Here is a 17,075-nt window from a genome sequence, read left to right on the forward strand (position 1 = left end):
ATGAAGGCACCTTGCAGCAGACCATGGATTGGTTCAAGAAAACTTTAATTTCAAGCTCATAAAGCGGTGCCGACTTAGCCGTCTTCCCTTGTATTTGTATCGCGTATGTTATGCAACAGCAGCAGTTTACTGATAAAATAGCTTCCCCAGAATGGTTGAACCAGCCAACCTTTTATAACTGACCAGTCAGCTGAAGAATCACGCCTTTTACTTCTCTCTAGTCAAGTCATCCGTGCCCCTCCAGCTGCGCAGAAGCGTCTGCTTGATGCTTCCCAACCCTTGGTGTTCGTCCTCAGCATGTCTATATTCTGTTTCACCCTTGACAAGTTCAGCTGCAGTACGCTGATCTCCAGGTGCGAAAGGTTGGTTCCAGGCAGTAATGATGAAGGAAGCAGGGTCTGGCAGCGAGTGGGCGGCAATTTATTGAAGTTTTCGCTGTATAGACAGGCAAAACACGTCGAGGACTAGGTCATTGAGATCGTAATTGAATGGATTCTCACTGATGGAATAATGAGTACCTGTTCTTCTTCAACAGTGGTCTTACATACATTTCCTGGCCAATCTCGAGGAAACTGAGTAGAAGGAAGGACAAAAATGCCGTTCCAGGGATCGTCAGGTATTTGAAGTTGTCAAAGATTTGGAACTGCTCATAAAAATGTCAGAGGCAGTCAGAGGAGATGACGAACCAGAAGGAGGAACAAGTATACTCAAAGGGACATCCGCAGATGCATTTGATACACAAGTGGAAGCGGTTTGTTCACAATTCGTCCAAGGTGGGTTAACATATCTTGGAGTGCACCAATGTTGTTGATGATGCCAGCTGCAATAGGTGGCTGAAGGACCCCAGAACGCATGATATCTGCGAAAATAGGTTAGCAACCAAACAGAGATCTGAGAGAAACACAAACAATTGACATAATCCGACAGATAGGTGGTAATCTGTAAAGATACATTGCTTTCTTCGATTTTTGGCCTGATTTTTCTCCCGAGAGCAGTTCGTGATGCTTCTTCTTTCAAGTAAATTGTTTTGCGATCCACTCAAAAATAAGAAGAAGGGGAATATAGTCATAAACACTGGTCTCTGGAGGGCTACGAGCAGGTTCAAGGGGTCGATGACTGAAGACAGTAGGAAGAGCCTTCTCTGAGTCGAACGTCTTGGGTTTTGGGGTGTGTTTCCCAAATGAGGGCTATCCTAATGATGAAGGGGCAGGAGAGGCAGAAGGGCCGGGAGGAGCCAATTTTCCTTTCTACGATGGCATAGCATGGATTTTGTGATCATAGGGATCTTCTTCGAATGCCTGCCAGAGAGGCAGCATGTCGGTACAGTCCGTTGCTGTTTCTGATGTAAATTTGGGCAACAACAAGATGAGAGGGTAGAGATCTTCATATTACACCATCATCCAATGATGAGTTGGCGAAGCGGCAGATGGCCTGCAATGATAAAATTAGACCCTGATTCCCTGAAGATGAAATAGAAAGTGTGAAGGGCGTATACATAATCCAAAGCACAAAATCTCTAACCACCTTAAATCAACTAATTTTGTGGTTCCCGTCTATATGGCATCTTCCCATCATAAGGATTCTTCTGACACGGGGAATCTTCATATCCATATACACCTTGGCCACCTGCGGAAGTGGATCTGAATCGGACAGGTTATGATGAAGGAGCAGGGCATGCATTTTCACATCTTCAAAAGCCATCGACATGACCTCCTCAGGATCAGGTGAGACTGCATTGGCCGCATCACAAGGACAATCCTCACAGCACCCTTTGCCAGACCCAGGATCATGCCATGGAGGGACCAATACAGTAAGGGCAGAATTTCGTAGCAAGGTTACGATGAGCCATGTCATGAAGCGAGTAGAGTGGGTTGACACGGAATGAACCTCTATAAGGAAGCCTCCACGAGTCATGTTTTCTAGGCTTTCCCATGGCAATATATATCTTCTGAAGACATATCGTGAGGCAATGGTGTATCGGTCGCCGACATAGACCAGAACATCGCTTGCTGTTGATGCCCGCAGGTAGGGAAGAGCATAATCAAAGAGCCCATCATGCCGCGACTGAATTGATCTCGTCTGATCCCTCTCGACATGTTTCCCAACGCTGTTTACAAGACTCCATGACATTGGCAACTTCGAAAACATTGGTGCAGCGCCTACTTCTGAAGCTGGTACAGGAAGAAGGGTCAAGATTCATGTTTCTGAGTTTGATTATGTAGCTGGCGATGGCGAGAAAAGGTATGATTTTTGTGCCTGGCAAAGCGTTAGGGATCTGACAGCAGAATGAGTCAGCATGGCAGCCATAGGGCTGGCAAAGCTTTGATTTATTAACTGAAAATCTTTACTAGCTCGAGTGCAACTTGGAAGCAGAGTCTGTTTTTTTTTTCTTTGAAAACGTGAAGGATAAGTTAGAGCTGCAAGTCACGATACTCAGGTCGTTTATTATGGAGCAGTAAAACTAAGCTATGCCATACTACTCCCCTCCTTCAAATGCAATTAAAAATGAGAGTTGTTGTGGCTGGTTCAATGACTCGGGGCAGCACTGTTACGGGGAACACAGAACCTCTACAGGCACAAATCACAGGTTAGTAGACATCTTGACAAGTTATTCATCACGGCTCACACTACCAATGTGTAAATTGTTGCAATTTAAACCAAAATTGGCAGCCTCGAATCGGAAGCAAGGCATCTAGGGTAAAGAAAAAACCGGATTGTTGTAATGTCAGATTTCGTCAAGACGAAGTATTCCAATCGGCTCCAGCTTGGCATCTGACTTGTGCTCTACTCTTGAGATATCACAGGTGGTCGCGACAACGCTAATAACCAAGGGGGCCCACGTCATGTCTCGTTTAGGGCAGTGGATGGCAACGTTTTGGCACTTCACCCGTTTTCTGGGTTGCACTTCCCCTAGCATTGGTTTCTCAGCATCCAACAGGGGGGATAACCACTGCGATGAAAATTTGTAAGTCCAGTCTTGAAATATGTTTATGAGAACAACCGATGCACATACATTATCCTCCATATAACAGGAGGTTGAGAGCGGTTCCTTGACATCAGTTGCTCCAATCCTGTCCTGAATAACCAGCACCGACCTCTCCAATGTCGTCCGATTCTCAACAATAGCAAGAGCATCTGACCAATGATATGCATCTGGAAAAAAGAAAGGAACACCACTCGGATCCTTTATCCAACGCATAACATCATCAGGTTCTCGGGCTTTGAACCCCAGGTGAGGAGATGCACCCAACTTCCATGTAACGCGCACAGGGATTTGCACACCGCTGTCGCTGTTCCTCACAAAGGAGATCAGACGATAACACTCCTTCGTCCAGGGAGGAGCACCATTGTGAAACTGAAGGATGTCATCCAAGGTGCAACCAGCTTCCTTTCCCAGCTTTTTCATCAACACCAATATTGTGCCTCTCTTGAAGATATCCTCCTCATCTGCGATTTCTTCCACATCAAATACCGCCTTCCTCATGGAAGCTTTGAGAGTGTCTGCTCCAGCAGAGCCAAGAAGCACCATTAATGACAGTGCACCGCAAGGCTCTGTCAAAGCGACACTTTCTGCTACGTCTCTCATAAATTGATATGGAGTTCGAGCCACAATAGGGGGAAGAGAGGTGACCCCGAAGTCAACGAGTCTGGAAGCATGATTGTGAGAAAGCTCTCGACCTGAAGGGTTGCTAAGAATCCAGCGATATAGAAGTCGTGAGACTGTCATCATCAAGTCACAATCTGGACACTGTTAGTGGTCAGACACATATTGAACAGAATTTGATGCATACCGCTTTCATGTTCAACCTGCTTCTTCACTCCCATGGCACCAGGAAGAAAGTATTCACTGAGAATGAGCTTCGGTATTTCCTCCTCTTGTGTTTCCAAGAATGCAGCATCCATGGGCCGGTATCCAGTCAATGCCTCAATTGTGCTGGACAAAATCTTGTGGTATGGAATTTTTTGGATTTCCTCAATGTGTTTCACTGCCATATACATCTCGAGCAGCCTAGCAACAAGTCGTGGTCTTGTAATCAAACTGTAAGCAAAAATCTGAATGATTGCAGTAAACGCTTACTGAGGCGATAGCCACATTGTAAACCTCTGAAGAAGAACAGGGACCCTTTTCAGCTCTGGCAAATGGCAGAGGATATAACTAGAGCAACCCTCCAAAGTATGGTCTGGTTTCGAGACTTTTGAGGTGTAAATCAACCTGGTAGGGGGGCCTTGAACAAACTCCATGCTGTCCATTATTTCAAATACATCCATGGAGAGCCTAGAGGCTGTGGATACTATTGCTCGGGGCTCTAAAAGGATATCCAACGATTCGACAAAGCATCCGAGTATGGATTGCTTGGCAGATCCATCTGAGGTTGTATAAAGCCAGTGATCACTGGTAGCAGCCTCTATGTCATCGAAGATGAGGTGCATTTGTTGTGAATCAGAAGAGTCATTGTTACGCAGAAGCATCTTGATGGATCGGTGAAAGTTATACAGCGAGTTCCTGCAGCCCTGTCGCAGTGTTTCCATCCCAAATGAGCTTGCCGCAGTCACCAAGTGGATGAAGAGATCTGATATGGTGTCATCATCAAAGGGACGACATGGGGGACATGCTTGTAGAAGCAATAGGCGGCGACGAACATCTAGAGTTGTAACTGTGGGATCCCACAAGATGAGATCCAGGAAATGGTGTAGAATGTAAATCCTTGAATAGAGAAGCATGTAAAATGCTCTTTGCACCATTTTCTCCTCGTTCACCCCAACTATGTTGCTCTCGTTGATCATACGTATTATCCATTCTAAATCACTTGATCCCGTTGCCCAAGTTGATTTCCCTCTAGAGCAAATGAAATATATAAAAAAGTATTTCACGACTGCTTCAAATAGCAGTCTGGTCTTTCCGTATCCAGGCAAATCAATAATGGACCTATAATGTTGCCTATCAGAACATAGCTAGAAGGATGGAAAGGAAAGAGTACACTGAAAACGGTTTGTATGTGTCCTCTTCATCACTACGGAAGACTGTCTTCCAACCTGTCAAGGTCTGAGTTTGGTCACCAAGGCCAGCAAGGAGGAGATGAACCTGGTCTGCATCCGGATTGTGAACATCGCCATGAGGTCCTTTTCCTTTGTGTGTTGATGAAAAGTGGTAGTCAAGCCTACCCTCTGCGTAGTCCTTTAGGATATCAGAGAAGGGGTTGAGAATGTTCTTGGACTGGCTCTCGAGTTCATTCGCCTTAGCATCATCCGCATTTGGTCCTTGCAAATGAAATCAGGGACTGGTAGGTATCGGTGTCATCGGTAAAGAGGTACCTTGGATCTTGTCTGGTTCAACTCAAGCATCATTCTTGGCGTCACCCAAAACAACTGTGGAGACAGACAATGGGTATAAGAAAAGTCGGAAGATATAGGACTTACAATTGAGTTCTCTTCCTGCAAAACAGTCTATGCAAGAAAAGATGAGCAAAAATATGAGGGTTGCGAACGGAAGAAACTCAATGATGTTTTAAGAGCTCTTGATAATTTCCATCTTGTTGCGCTTTCCGAACCATATCGTAAACTTTGTCCGGAGGTTTTTTGCGATCGATTGCCCCAAATAAAAAATGCTCTAGCTGTGTGAAACGCCTGACCTCTTTCTTGGTGTCACACTGAAACTGGCTCAAAATCCTATCATTTATCATTCTGATATGTTCGTCGTTCCAAGGTGCATGATAGGTGGTCACACGACCCATCACAGGCACTAGTTAACATTGAAGAAATTGGTCACTACACTGGAAAGAGGAGTGACCTACTCAGTACATCTATTGTGGTTCAATGAAAAAGACAGATATCGTGAAAATTAAATGCACGTACATTCTCTAGTTGACTTGGGGCTGCCTAAAACATCTGGCATCAACGCGGTGTCCTCTTCTTGCACCACTTCCATGTCTTTGAAAATGTTCATGCTCACTAAGTGCATGCTTGGAATAGATAGGCGTACCTGTTGCAACATCTGCCATTGGGAAATTGATATCGGCCATCTTCAGTATGCGGTGATTTTTGGAAATGTATGTGTGGATTGATATTACATATATGTTTAAACGTAAGTTGTCTGTTTATGGATTTGATAGAAGGGTGTCCTGCAAGGGAGTAAACTGTGATAGAGTGCAGACATGTAGAGCTTAACACCGGGGATGCTAGACCTTCAGGTATAGCCGATATCCACATGCATAATCGTCTGTTATATCCCTAAAGTAGATCTCCTGTTGTACATATTCTTCATCTTCGTTGAGCTCCAGCTTCCAATTGCTACTAAATTTCGCTGTCAGCTTGAGATCAGCGCCATGCGACGGGCCATCACTAGTCACTTCTCATACGGCTCCACTCTACTTTTTAGTTCAATTCGGGGCCCAAGTTCTAAGGGTACCACATCATATTTTCAACACATGCGACTTACCCAGTTAGTTCATTGGTGGTAGTAGTAGTACTGGTCGTGTGAGTCACATTTTATCCACATGCGTTGTGTCCTGCTGAATGCATGTGACATTACTGTCATCTGATCTTTACTACATAGTACATAATAAGTACGTAGGGTTGAGCGAAAAAGCACCGCTTTTTTTACAAAAATAGTTTTTTACCATGTTTTTTTACATGGGAGAGTGGAGTTTTTGGGCTCGCTACTGATGCTTGTGGGTCGGTCTGAGAAAAAATAAAAAATAAAAAATAAAAGAAAAAGAGAGAGAGAAAAAGAGAAAAGGGTGAGCACATGAAAGCTTCATAAGACCTATCTGTAAATTCTAAAATGATTTTGAGTATCAGAAACATGTATTTAAAGAGGGTGGTGAAAAACAGTGCTCTGTGCACCTTTCTGATGCCTGAAGCACAGCCACATCAAACGGCAGACCTGCCGTTCAGTAGTGGATTCATTTAACATAAAGGAGACATTCCATTTCTGGTGCCTAAAATTTTGATTCAAGCTTATTTCTATGCATAAAATATACCCTAAATTTTTCGAGCCCTCCAGGCAGGAAAATAAAATTTGAGTCTTTTCTGAATGGTAGCAGCCAAGTCGCTACTGACTGGAGTTTGAATTTCGAGCTAAATGTGGTCAATTGCTGCAGTGATTTATTAGTGCGTGCTAAGGCTCACCATCGCATTCAGCATCGATGGCTGTCAGCATCCTTTGCAGAGATCTTGTTTGGGGTCAATAGTTAGTGTGCATCTAATACTAGGTATTTTTCTTCTCCTGAGGCTGAAAGGGCTCCATAGTTACCATTTCATGAAGTAAGATAAAGTACATGAACTGGTAGGCTACAGCTTCAAAATCCTATGGATATGAGCATTCAAGATGATAAATTCTTTACGAGGTAAATTTCCGGGTGTGGGAAGGAGCAGGAAACTACTCAGCACTACCAACTGTAGTCCGCGAACGGCATCGCGTGTCCAAATGGGAAATGCCAGTTAAGTTAAAACTCAGTTGAAGCTCCGGTCGCTAGCAACTGCTATCAGTAGCGACCCCCAAGCATGAGTAATGAGCCAGTTTTCGATATAGCTGAGGGAAATTTTCAGAATATAATTGCCAATCTTGGCATTGCACCTGCCAAATTCATATATTCCATTATCATGTGACTGCCAGGCTATCCTGGAGGGTAGGGTTGAGGGAAAAACCTCCAGGGCGTTCGCGGTTGGTATTTTGTGAGCCTTGGAGGGGGTTTCTTACTATGTAAAATACCTTGTCACATAATTAGATAATATAATTTATTTTCCACTTTTCCTATGATTTTTTGGCTGTTCCAAATGCGGTCAGAGTCTCCTAAGAATTCAAGGGGCTATGTCATTGTCTCCCCTTGGTGCTTCAGTGACCTATAAAAAGTCTTTGAATAATTGAGTCTACATAGAGGTTAGAGATTAGAAACCCAGTATGCGGTCCCAATAAGGAACACAGGGGGTTCTGTGCCGAACTACAGCCTACTGTAGCTGCTTTGTGGGTGAAAATACATGTATGTGATCTGTGTATTTTACCTAGTTGAAACCCCCCTCAGGACCCCCTGGTAAAATACATTGTAATTTACTATGTAATTTACTGTAAAAAAACTATTTTGGTAAATAACCTATGCTTTTCCCCTCAGCCCTACTGGAGGATCCCTCTATTGGGCCTTTTGTTCTTGTCTGCCCGCCGAGATGTAAATAGGACAGATAGCTTCTATTTAGCATCCTTACAATGCTTATGTCTGGGCCTCCCCGCCGATGATAGGTGGTCTGACTTCGCCCTTGCTTCGTCCGATGACGGATTCACGTCGTACCACCACCCGTGACCGCACTTGGTATTTCTGGTTCTGAATTCCCTGGAGGCAATCCCAATGGGGGGGGCGTGTAAGGGGAGTGACCTCATCGCCCTATGAGGTTGCTCACCCTTATCAGATGGTTATCTTATCTTGACATATTTGTAATTCACTAGATCTTACTTTCTTGCGCGGTTAGTGTAGGTAGTCTTTTTACCACCACAGCTTGTACACTCAGTAGATCCCCAATATACTCTGGTTATCACTACTCGTGTGTATTGAGCAAAGGTGGTATTTTTACACACGCAGAGTTCTATAGAGAAGGATTCAATAACGAGGTGACTGCCTATAGATATCCCGAATGGATCCTTTTGCAGGTGGATTTTCTTCTGCTTTCCTGTTATTTCGGCTGACATCGTTGTTCCTTGCATTACAGTTGGAGAATAATTTCATATGCCGTCCGATTCAGACAAAGGTCACCCGAAGGATCATCTCCCCGCGCTCAGGCCAGAACTCTGTTCTTCAACTCAATATGGGAGAAGGAAAATCGTCAGTAATCATCCCGATGGCTGCTGCGGCACTAGCACAGGGCAAAGCCCTTGTGCGGGTCGTGGTACTAAAGCCGCTTACCAACCAGATGTTCCAGCTGCTCGTTGAGCGCCTGAGCGGACTTCTGAATCGTCGTATATTCTACATGCCTTTTTCTCGACAGCTTGACATCGGGCCCGAGCGAATTTGACTCATTCAGAGCATCTATACGAGGTGTATGGAGGCCGGCGGGATATTGGTTGCACAGCCTGAACACATACTTTCGTTTAAATTAATGGGTATCGATCGCTGCGTACATGCATCGATGAATCCCGGGGAGGAACAGTCTTCTCGCGATTTGTTGAAAGTACAACAATGGGTACGGAATACTCCAGGGATATACTTGATGAAAGCGATGAGATCCTCCACTGTCGATATCAGCTCATATATACCATGGGACAACAGCGTTCTTTAGAAGGGTACCCTGATCGGTGGACAACCATACAACAAATTTTCAGTCTCGTGGCAAGCTGCGTCGAAATCATCCAGCAAATTTTTCCCCTTGGAGTTGAAGTGCGCTCACGAAGCGGTTGTTTCCCTTTCTTCCGTATCCTGCGGCGCGAAGCTGGGGACGCCTTGATCGAGGCTGTCTGTCAGAAGATTCTCAGGGGGCAATTAGAGAACTATCCGTTCTTCTCGCGACTTCCAAGTGGTGTCGTGCAGGATTTTATCACGAATGTTCATGTCGCCGCTGACCGTGCGCGCGCCATTGAAAGCCAATGCTCAGAGAGCAATACATGGAGCCTTCTTCTGATACTGCGTGGACTTTTTGCGCATGGAATCCTCAACTATGTCCTGTCGTCGCGTCGCTGGCGAGTAGATTATGGCTTGGATCTAAGTCGTAGTCTGCTAGCGGTACCGTATAGGGCTAAGGATGTTCCTTCTCTATTGGCAGAATCTGGCCATCCCGATGTCGCCATTTCTTTGACTTGCCTGTCCTACTACTACAGTGGACTGACGGAGAACCAGCTTGATACTTGCTTCCAGCTCCTGTACAAACAAGACGACCCTTTCTCAGAATACGAATCCTGGATCAAAAATCGATGACTCTGTACCAGCACCGTTACGCCCATCTTAGTGGAGTCAACACCAAGGATAAGGAGCAATGGTCCAATCATCTCGTCCCCCTTTTCCAGCGGAATCGTGCTGTTAATGATTTCTATCTGTCGCAAGTCGTCTTTCCCAAGCAGGCGAAAGAGTTTCCTTGTAAATTATCCACATCTGGGTGGGATCTTGCGGAGCGCAGGGCGAAAGTGACGACAGGCTTCAGCGGCACCAACGACAACCGATACTTGTTGCCTACGTCTATCCAACAATGCGATCTCCGTAGTCAGCAAGGCACCAATGCCAAGGTACTGGCATACCTTCTTCGGTCAGAAAACAACCATTATAAATGTGTACGCAATCCGCACAACGGAAACAGCCTCACCGCTCAAGAGTTCCTCGATCTCTTAGTTCAAGAGCGACCGAAGATCCAAGTTCTCTTGGATGTAGGGGCGCAGATGCTTGAACTTAGGAATGAGCAATTGGCTAAATATTGACTGTCTCTATGTACAGACTTCTTGGGAGCCGTGTATTTCAGCAATTCGGATGAGTTGATGGTATTGAACCGAAGAGGCAGTGCTGAACCATTGTTGCTATCGCCTTTGAAGTACCAGCTCGACAGGTGTCTGGTATATCTTGATCAAGCTCACACCAGAGGCACTGACCTTAAGCTGCCTCTGAGCTTCAGAGCAGCCATAACTTTGGGCTCCAAAGTGACAAAAGACCGTCTGGTACAAGGTGAACCTACCTTTTTGGATACTGGCAGCTATCGTGTTCTAATTCATTTTTTATAGACGCTATGAGGATGAGACAGCTCGGACAGGGACAGTCTGTGATGTTCTTCGCTCCTCTTGATATAGATCAGAAGATCAGAGCAATTGCAGGAAAATCCGAGTCGAATGTGCTGGAAACGATCGATGTGTTGAGGTGGGTTATGACAGAAACGTGGGACGACATTACGCATCACGTCCCTCACTGGGCACTGCAAGGGCTGGATTATTTCGGAAGGAGAGATGCTTTGAACATTTTCACTGCGTCGGGATCCACTGAATACCAATATCTTATCCCTTGGGTCCAACCAGAGGGTCGTTCGCTCAAGGAATTATATGCTGTGCCTGAGGGTCCAACTACAGCATTGAACGCCATGGACATACCGGAGCTTCGTAACCGCTGTCAGCAACTAGGTGTCAATTTTGTTTCTAACAACAATGTTGATGAAGAGCAGGAAAGAGAAGTCAACCAGGAAATCGAGCGAGAGCAGGAGATCGAAAGACCAGCGAAACGCAAACCTGCCATACACGTGCTCCACAATGATGTTCGCCATTTCATCGAGACGGGTGTCATCTTTCGACAGAGTTCCGCGTTCGCGTCTTTGTTCCAGTCGCTCAACGATCGTCATTCGTTTGGTACAAGGGTGTGGTCTCCTCGGTTGCTTTGCACATATGATTTTACGAAGACGGTCCTGGAGGAGACTATGGCCGTCCAGGGAATACAAGCACCGATCAATTCTTCATTCCATTCCTTGCGCTCGGTGAACTGGATTCTATCATCCACAGTGGGGAATGATTCGCGACTCGTCGTTCTCAGTCCATTTGAAGTAAACGAATTGCTGCCCTCCATACGACATAGCAGATTCGTACGCCTCCATGTCTACGCCCCACGTGTCACATCGACGACAAAACCCTTTGACGATCTGCAATTCCATTACTTCCCCCGAACTGTGGCTGCCGGCAGACCCTTCACTGTCGATCATACCTTGGCGACACAACTCAACATCTTCTCAGGCCAGTTGTACCTGACCGACTACCATGCTTATCGTGCCTTGTGCCTATTCTTGGGCCTTCACTTACCGGGAGAAACAGACGGTCTCCCTTATCAAAGTGACGGGTTCATCTTGCAACGCCATCGGTCTCGAGATGGTCGAGTGGACCCCTCTCCCTTTACGAGCAGCCCGGTTGTGTTCTTCAAGGATTTGGTCGCGCTGCGGAGAAAGGGTAACACGTATCTGTCAACACATGTGGGCAAGCTGCTTCACGGACATTCATTGACACCGGAATCATTTTCCTGAATCTTGGTGAGTTTGCCATTGTGTTTAGTATGATCGGAGGAACTCAGTAGGTGATTACAGTGCTATTTGTACTATTCTGATCGGACGTTGAAACGTATCGAAGTTATAATTACTTGTACTACTTACTCCGATTATTTTAGAATAGAAACTTGTCATAGATAGACTCCGATGAGAGCTCAATAATATCACGGTGATATGCAATTAAGTGCCGGTACGTACACTTTTCTGCCCCAATCAACAGCCCCTTGCCAACGACGTTGTAAAAGTCGTACCTTTCATAAAGCTACTCTCCACTAAGAGCGGTCCTCAGGCACCAGCTTGTAGCATCCAAATCAAATCCAAATTGCCTACAATCATAATAATACAATTTTACGGTATATATCCCCGCTACGTAATACTTACTCGAGGCGCTATCAATTCGGCCCAATAAACTGGTATAAAATACGTCTCACAAGTCCTGACAAGTGCTGAGGATCATTTTGGTATGTGCACTGAAAACAAAGGTATCAGTACCGTACCACCTCACAAGCGTACAAATACACATACCATAACCATAGCCATCCCAATCGCCGTCAACTACAGGCGAATAAGAAAGCGAAAACGCGACAACACAAAGACGACTTACCAAGGCCTCTCCAGTCTTGCCGGTCCGAACTCCTCCAGGAACCTTCCCAGTAGCAACGCGCCAAAAGCTCTCCAGCGCCTTTGGCAATACATACATTGACAACTCCGCACGCCTCCTCTTCTCCTCGACAAATAAACTCAGACCGCTTGCCAAGCCTGGTATGAAATACGCTGCTCGGGATACGAACATGGCGTCCACCAGCCACTGTGGTAGCTTGAGCATCGAGTTGACTGGGAGCATTGAGAAGAATTCATGGAAGAAGCTTCGCAAGCATATGGCAGCTAGAGTAACGATCAGAAAGAGTTGTCTCTGTGTCAGAAGGGATGCGTACTCTGGTAAATAACGACAAAGACTCCGAGGAAGGTACAGCTCCTCGCAGTTCCCATCGCAGACTTTAGGAGAATTTTAAGAGGGTTCTTCATGAAAGCCTTGGTCCTGAATAGAACGGGAGGTAGGAAATGCAGTGCTCCGTATACGGGAAGCATGAATTTGGCTACGTAGAGAAAACGTGCTGCGGGAACGTGCCAGCAGGATGTCTGGCCGGGATGGAGAGCCTTGCAAGGGCACTGAGAATCAGCGATGTATTTGGAAGGGTTGGACGCTCCATTAAAGAAAGCGTCCTTGTGGGCCAGAAGTGTAGTGGTGTTTTGGGGAGTGATTTTGTATTTCTGTGGGAGATCCAGTCAGTGACGGACAAGAAGTGATTAGGAATAGCTTACAGGATTAGCAATAAGTTTATCTAAATCGTTAGGGTTATATGTGTGGTTGCGCATCAAGTCGCGATTTATTCTATACGCCTCTGGAGGAACTTCGGATACTCTTATAAACCTGCAAAAAGGTCAGAAAGAGAATTTAAGCGTCGAACATACCCGTACCAATTGTTGTATCCTCTGTTCAAACTATCGGGTCTCAAGAAGTTCGCATACAAAATTTGTCCATTACTAGAAGAATGGAAGTCAGTTATACGAAGGGCTTCACCGAAGATCTCTTCACTCACATAAGCGCAAACAGTATAACATCGCCATGGGGTATCTTGATATTCTTAGCCGTTGTGTACGCATTGAAACATCCCTGGAGCCCCCGAACGAACATCTGCTGTCCGATAGTCACCCTCCTCCCTGATGTCTCGAACAAGACTGCTATCCCGCCGGCAACCGCACCGGCAAAGGCGGCATGCCATCGCCGCGTTTTCTTGCGGACCCAAGCTTTCTGGGCATTCACGCTCAACGACAACCTAGCGGTACGACGGCGACGTGTATCGGATGTAATAGCAAGTTCGAGAGATTTTTTCTCGAGGCATTCCATGTCTTCTTCACAGAACGAATTGGATAATAGGTGGCTCGAGGATAGTCTCGTCTCGGGAAGTAGTATTGGTAGGGCATTGAGAAGGAATTTGTATATTGACGTGAAAGAGCCGAGCATAGCAGCGAACCGCCAAGTATCGGTCCCAAATATGGCGTGTACAAGTAAAGGTAACCGTTTCTTTCTAGAAACGGGTTAGTTACAGATATTAAAAGTCCAGAGGGCCTACTTGGGAAGCGATCGAAGGCGCATAAAGGCCAATACAAGGTTGAAAGCGGCTCTGATATTAAACGCAAGTGTGGCGGATCCTGTCGAACGATAGCTCAGTCCATTTCCTTGAAACAGAACAGCAGTACTCACGTAACCCCCCGATGGCGGCATGCTTCAGACACGACTCGACATCATCCAGCTCGACGACCGGCTGCCCTTTGACCCGCCAGACCATCTGTCGCGCCTCTTTGATTCTCTCCTGATGATTTGCCAACGCGACGAGGTTTTCAAAGGACATCATTGACATCGCCCTGTGTAGGCCCGGAGGCGAGGACGGTGGCGACAATATCTTCGCCATTGCGAAGAGTACGCTGAGGAAAGCGTGTCGTGGTGGATCCCCAAAATCAAACTTTGGAAAGTGTCCCTGGAGTCCATGGTAGGATATATATACCAAGGAATTGGGGAATTGGGGTAAGAAAAGGACACGGCATGTGAAAGCAGACGTGACATTTGGTCAACCGGTGAGTCGTTTCAGGTACGTAACCCCCGAACGAAAACGGAAACCATGAAAGGACGGTAACTGCAAAGTACCACGCGTAAATCTACACCGAGCCTGGAGCAAGGTAGCGAATGGTGGAGATAACAGGAAGGGTCACTGATTCGCATTCAATATCGTCTTGATTTCGAACGAAACACCGAGTCTCCAAGCGCGTAGGCAGGCGTAGGCCCTCTAGGCTCTGCGTGTGAGGAATTACGGCAATGGTAACTGATCCCAGCGACAATCGAAGCTGATGGCGATAGACTTCGAGGCTAGGTACTACACAACATCAGCCCACCGACTCGGAATCTTCTATTCAGCAACGAATGGAGGGATGCACATGCAACTACAGGGATGTTCCAAGTATAAAGCGATAACGAGGGAAATCGTAGCAAAGCAACAAGCGGAACATCAAATCGGAACATCGGCCCGATAGTCGCTGACATTTTTATCTCCCTGTCCCTCTATTCCCGGCTCCGTATGTGCTCTGCGCGTCGTGTAATGTTCCACGTTTCTCGATTTTCTAACTTGCATCCGCAGTCCTCCACCTTTGTGCTGCGGGAGATTAGACATGATGATAAATAACCACTTCTCATGCTCAGTTAATGGCAAATAGCTACTCTTTCCAAAAATGCCGCTTTTTCACAGGCATCCTCCCCATTCGGATCTCTTTCCTCCTTACTCCATGGCTCTCGACGTCGACAAGGCCCGTAGCCAGTTCCCGGCCCTCAAATCAGGCTTCATCTTTGCTGACAATGCAGGAGGTTCTCAGACCGCCGTGGGAGTCGCGGACCGAGTATACGATTATCTACTGAATACGAACGTCCAGCTAGGCGCCGATTACTCCGTATCGGTGCTCAGCACCCAGAAAGTAACCGTTCAAGCACCTGCAGATGCTGCAAAGTTAATCAACGCAGCATCCCCGGATGAGATCGTCTTTGGATCCAGCTCCTCGGCCAATATGGAGAACCTCACTCGCGGTCTCGATGGTGATATCCATGAAGGGGACGAGTTTATCTTGACAGGGGAGCATGAAGGTGGTCTATCTTGATCACTGATAGCTCCATGGGTTCCTTACTTTCAAATTAGCGAACAATGGGCCGTTCAAGAAACTTGCAGGGCGGAAGGGGGCTGTCCTCAAGTATTGGAGCTCCACTCCCACGAGCCCCAATAACCCGTACTCTGTCAGCCTCAAAGTCGAGGACCTCCTGCCTCTGATTACCTCTCGTACTCGGATAATCGCATTTACTGCGTGCTCCAATATTCTAGGCTCTATCGTTCCCGTCAAGGCGATCGTCAGAGCGGCTCGCTTGACCGCTCAAGAGGCGGGCGCCGCGAAGGTCGAGATATCAATTGATTGCGTCGGTTATGCCCCGCATCGATTGATCGATGTGCAAGATTGGGATATCGACTATTGCGTATTCTCATACTACAAAGTATGAAACAGGGCGCTCGCCACCCTTCTATTAGTTCTGATCCTATCACTGTAGGTATATGGACCTCACGCATCTGCTCTATACATCCGCTCCCAAGCGCTCCAGTATTCGCTCTCATCCATCGTCCATCATTTCCTCGACGTGAAACACTCTGCGGGGAAGCTCCAGATCGGCGGACCTGGTTATGAGCTTGTCTATGGGACCACTGGGGTGATCCCGTATTTGCTTTCGCTGACCCCGGAGAACGACTTGAAAGCCACATTTGCAGCCATAGCCATGCATGAGCAGACACTGGTCGAGCCTCTCCTGGCATATTTAACCCATGCTGATCAGCAAGCCAGAGGGGTCCGGGTAGTAGGTGAAGAGTACCCGGGGCTGATGAGAGTGCCGACTATAAGCTTTGTCGTTGTCGGTGAAAGGCCAATGAAGAGCAGAGATGTCGTGAAGATCTTTGACCAGAAGGGCGGAGTATGTTGTCTCTCAAGCATTTGGAATTTTGTCCTAATAAGTATATTTATTTTTCAGATTGGCATTCGCTATGGTCATTTTTACGCCTATAGCCTGGTGGATGGACTTCGGCCGAAGCTCGATGTAGATGACGGTGTCGTCCGCATATCCTTGGTTCATTATAATACGGTGGAAGAAGTGCAGAGAATCATTGACATCTTGAAGGAAGCATTAGCGTAGTGAAGAACAGAAGCAACCTGTATTTAGCGGAAGAAATGATGGATCAGACAACATTGTGAATACTTGATCCGAAAGCTTGACGAGAGTCATAAAGATATCTATCAATAATTCTCACAGCAGTTTACTAGCGCTTCAAATTTGGACGATTCCATTACTTCTATAGTATTACATGTAGAATTGAGAACGTAAGTCGGAACTAAAAATTATAACACTGCTAGTCTATAAGCAACCTAATCCTGGGCTATCCTTAAACGCAGATTTAGTATGCACTACAACGGCTGTCAGTAAGTTTTCCGCTGAGCACCAACGACAAACT

The 17,075-nt window shown here is 46.3% G+C and overlaps 6 protein-coding genes across 6 annotated transcripts; 3 read left to right on the top strand and 3 right to left on the bottom strand.

The window, feature by feature from the left end:
* Positions 1-420: 420 nt before the first annotated feature.
* Positions 421-2,130, bottom strand: EV420DRAFT_1715944 (uncharacterized protein; the record flags this gene model as incomplete). Its single annotated transcript, XM_060479693.1, has 5 exons — positions 421-499; positions 549-643; positions 762-859; positions 909-939; positions 1,618-2,130. 5 exons carry the CDS (start codon positions 2,128-2,130, stop codon positions 421-423), a joined length of 816 nt encoding a protein of 271 aa, XP_060325790.1.
* Positions 2,131-2,725: 595 nt separating this feature from the next.
* Positions 2,726-6,020, bottom strand: EV420DRAFT_1715950 (uncharacterized protein; the record flags this gene model as incomplete). The annotated part of the gene is made up of 7 exons (XM_060479694.1): positions 2,726-3,720; positions 3,792-4,027; positions 4,079-4,927; positions 4,980-5,259; positions 5,793-5,801; positions 5,854-5,928; positions 5,981-6,020. 7 exons carry the CDS (start codon positions 6,018-6,020, stop codon positions 2,726-2,728), a joined length of 2,484 nt encoding a protein of 827 aa, XP_060325791.1.
* A 2,715-nt stretch (positions 6,021-8,735) lies between these two features.
* EV420DRAFT_1570635 (uncharacterized protein) lies at positions 8,736-9,337 on the top strand. The gene has a single exon (XM_060474276.1). The coding sequence runs from the start codon at positions 8,794-8,796 to the stop codon at positions 8,998-9,000; it is 207 nt and encodes a 68-aa protein (XP_060325792.1). The 5' UTR covers positions 8,736-8,793; the 3' UTR covers positions 9,001-9,337.
* EV420DRAFT_1715953 (uncharacterized protein) lies at positions 9,165-11,961 on the top strand (the record flags this gene model as incomplete). Its single annotated transcript, XM_060479695.1, has 5 exons — positions 9,165-9,798; positions 9,837-10,339; positions 10,407-10,420; positions 10,471-10,631; positions 10,688-11,961. The coding sequence occupies 5 exons, from the start codon at positions 9,165-9,167 to the stop codon at positions 11,959-11,961; spliced, it is 2,586 nt and encodes an 861-aa protein (XP_060325793.1).
* A 413-nt stretch (positions 11,962-12,374) lies between these two features.
* Positions 12,375-14,405, bottom strand: EV420DRAFT_1276681 (uncharacterized protein; the record flags this gene model as incomplete). The annotated part of the gene is made up of 9 exons (XM_060467974.1): positions 12,375-12,452; positions 12,508-12,537; positions 12,587-12,867; positions 12,918-13,254; positions 13,306-13,414; positions 13,456-13,527; positions 13,584-14,072; positions 14,118-14,196; positions 14,249-14,405. 9 exons carry the CDS (start codon positions 14,403-14,405, stop codon positions 12,375-12,377), a joined length of 1,632 nt encoding a protein of 543 aa, XP_060325794.1.
* A 916-nt stretch (positions 14,406-15,321) lies between these two features.
* On the top strand, positions 15,322-16,759 carry EV420DRAFT_1276637 (pyridoxal phosphate-dependent transferase; the record flags this gene model as incomplete). Its single annotated transcript, XM_060467970.1, has 4 exons — positions 15,322-15,673; positions 15,726-16,072; positions 16,127-16,540; positions 16,598-16,759. 4 exons carry the CDS (start codon positions 15,322-15,324, stop codon positions 16,757-16,759), a joined length of 1,275 nt encoding a protein of 424 aa, XP_060325795.1.
* Positions 16,760-17,075: the final 316 nt, after the last annotated feature.

This window comes from Desarmillaria tabescens (genome assembly GCF_030435595.1).
Source record: "Desarmillaria tabescens strain CCBAS 213 chromosome Unknown EV420scaffold_47, whole genome shotgun sequence".
In the NCBI taxonomy this organism is placed as follows: Eukaryota; Fungi; Basidiomycota; class Agaricomycetes; order Agaricales; family Physalacriaceae; genus Desarmillaria; species Desarmillaria tabescens.

Excerpts from the sequence above, each read along its gene's own strand:
- EV420DRAFT_1570635 (XM_060474276.1), top strand. The coding sequence starts at position 8,794 with ATGGGAGAAGGAAAATCGTCAGTAATCATCCCGATGGCTGCTGCGGCA.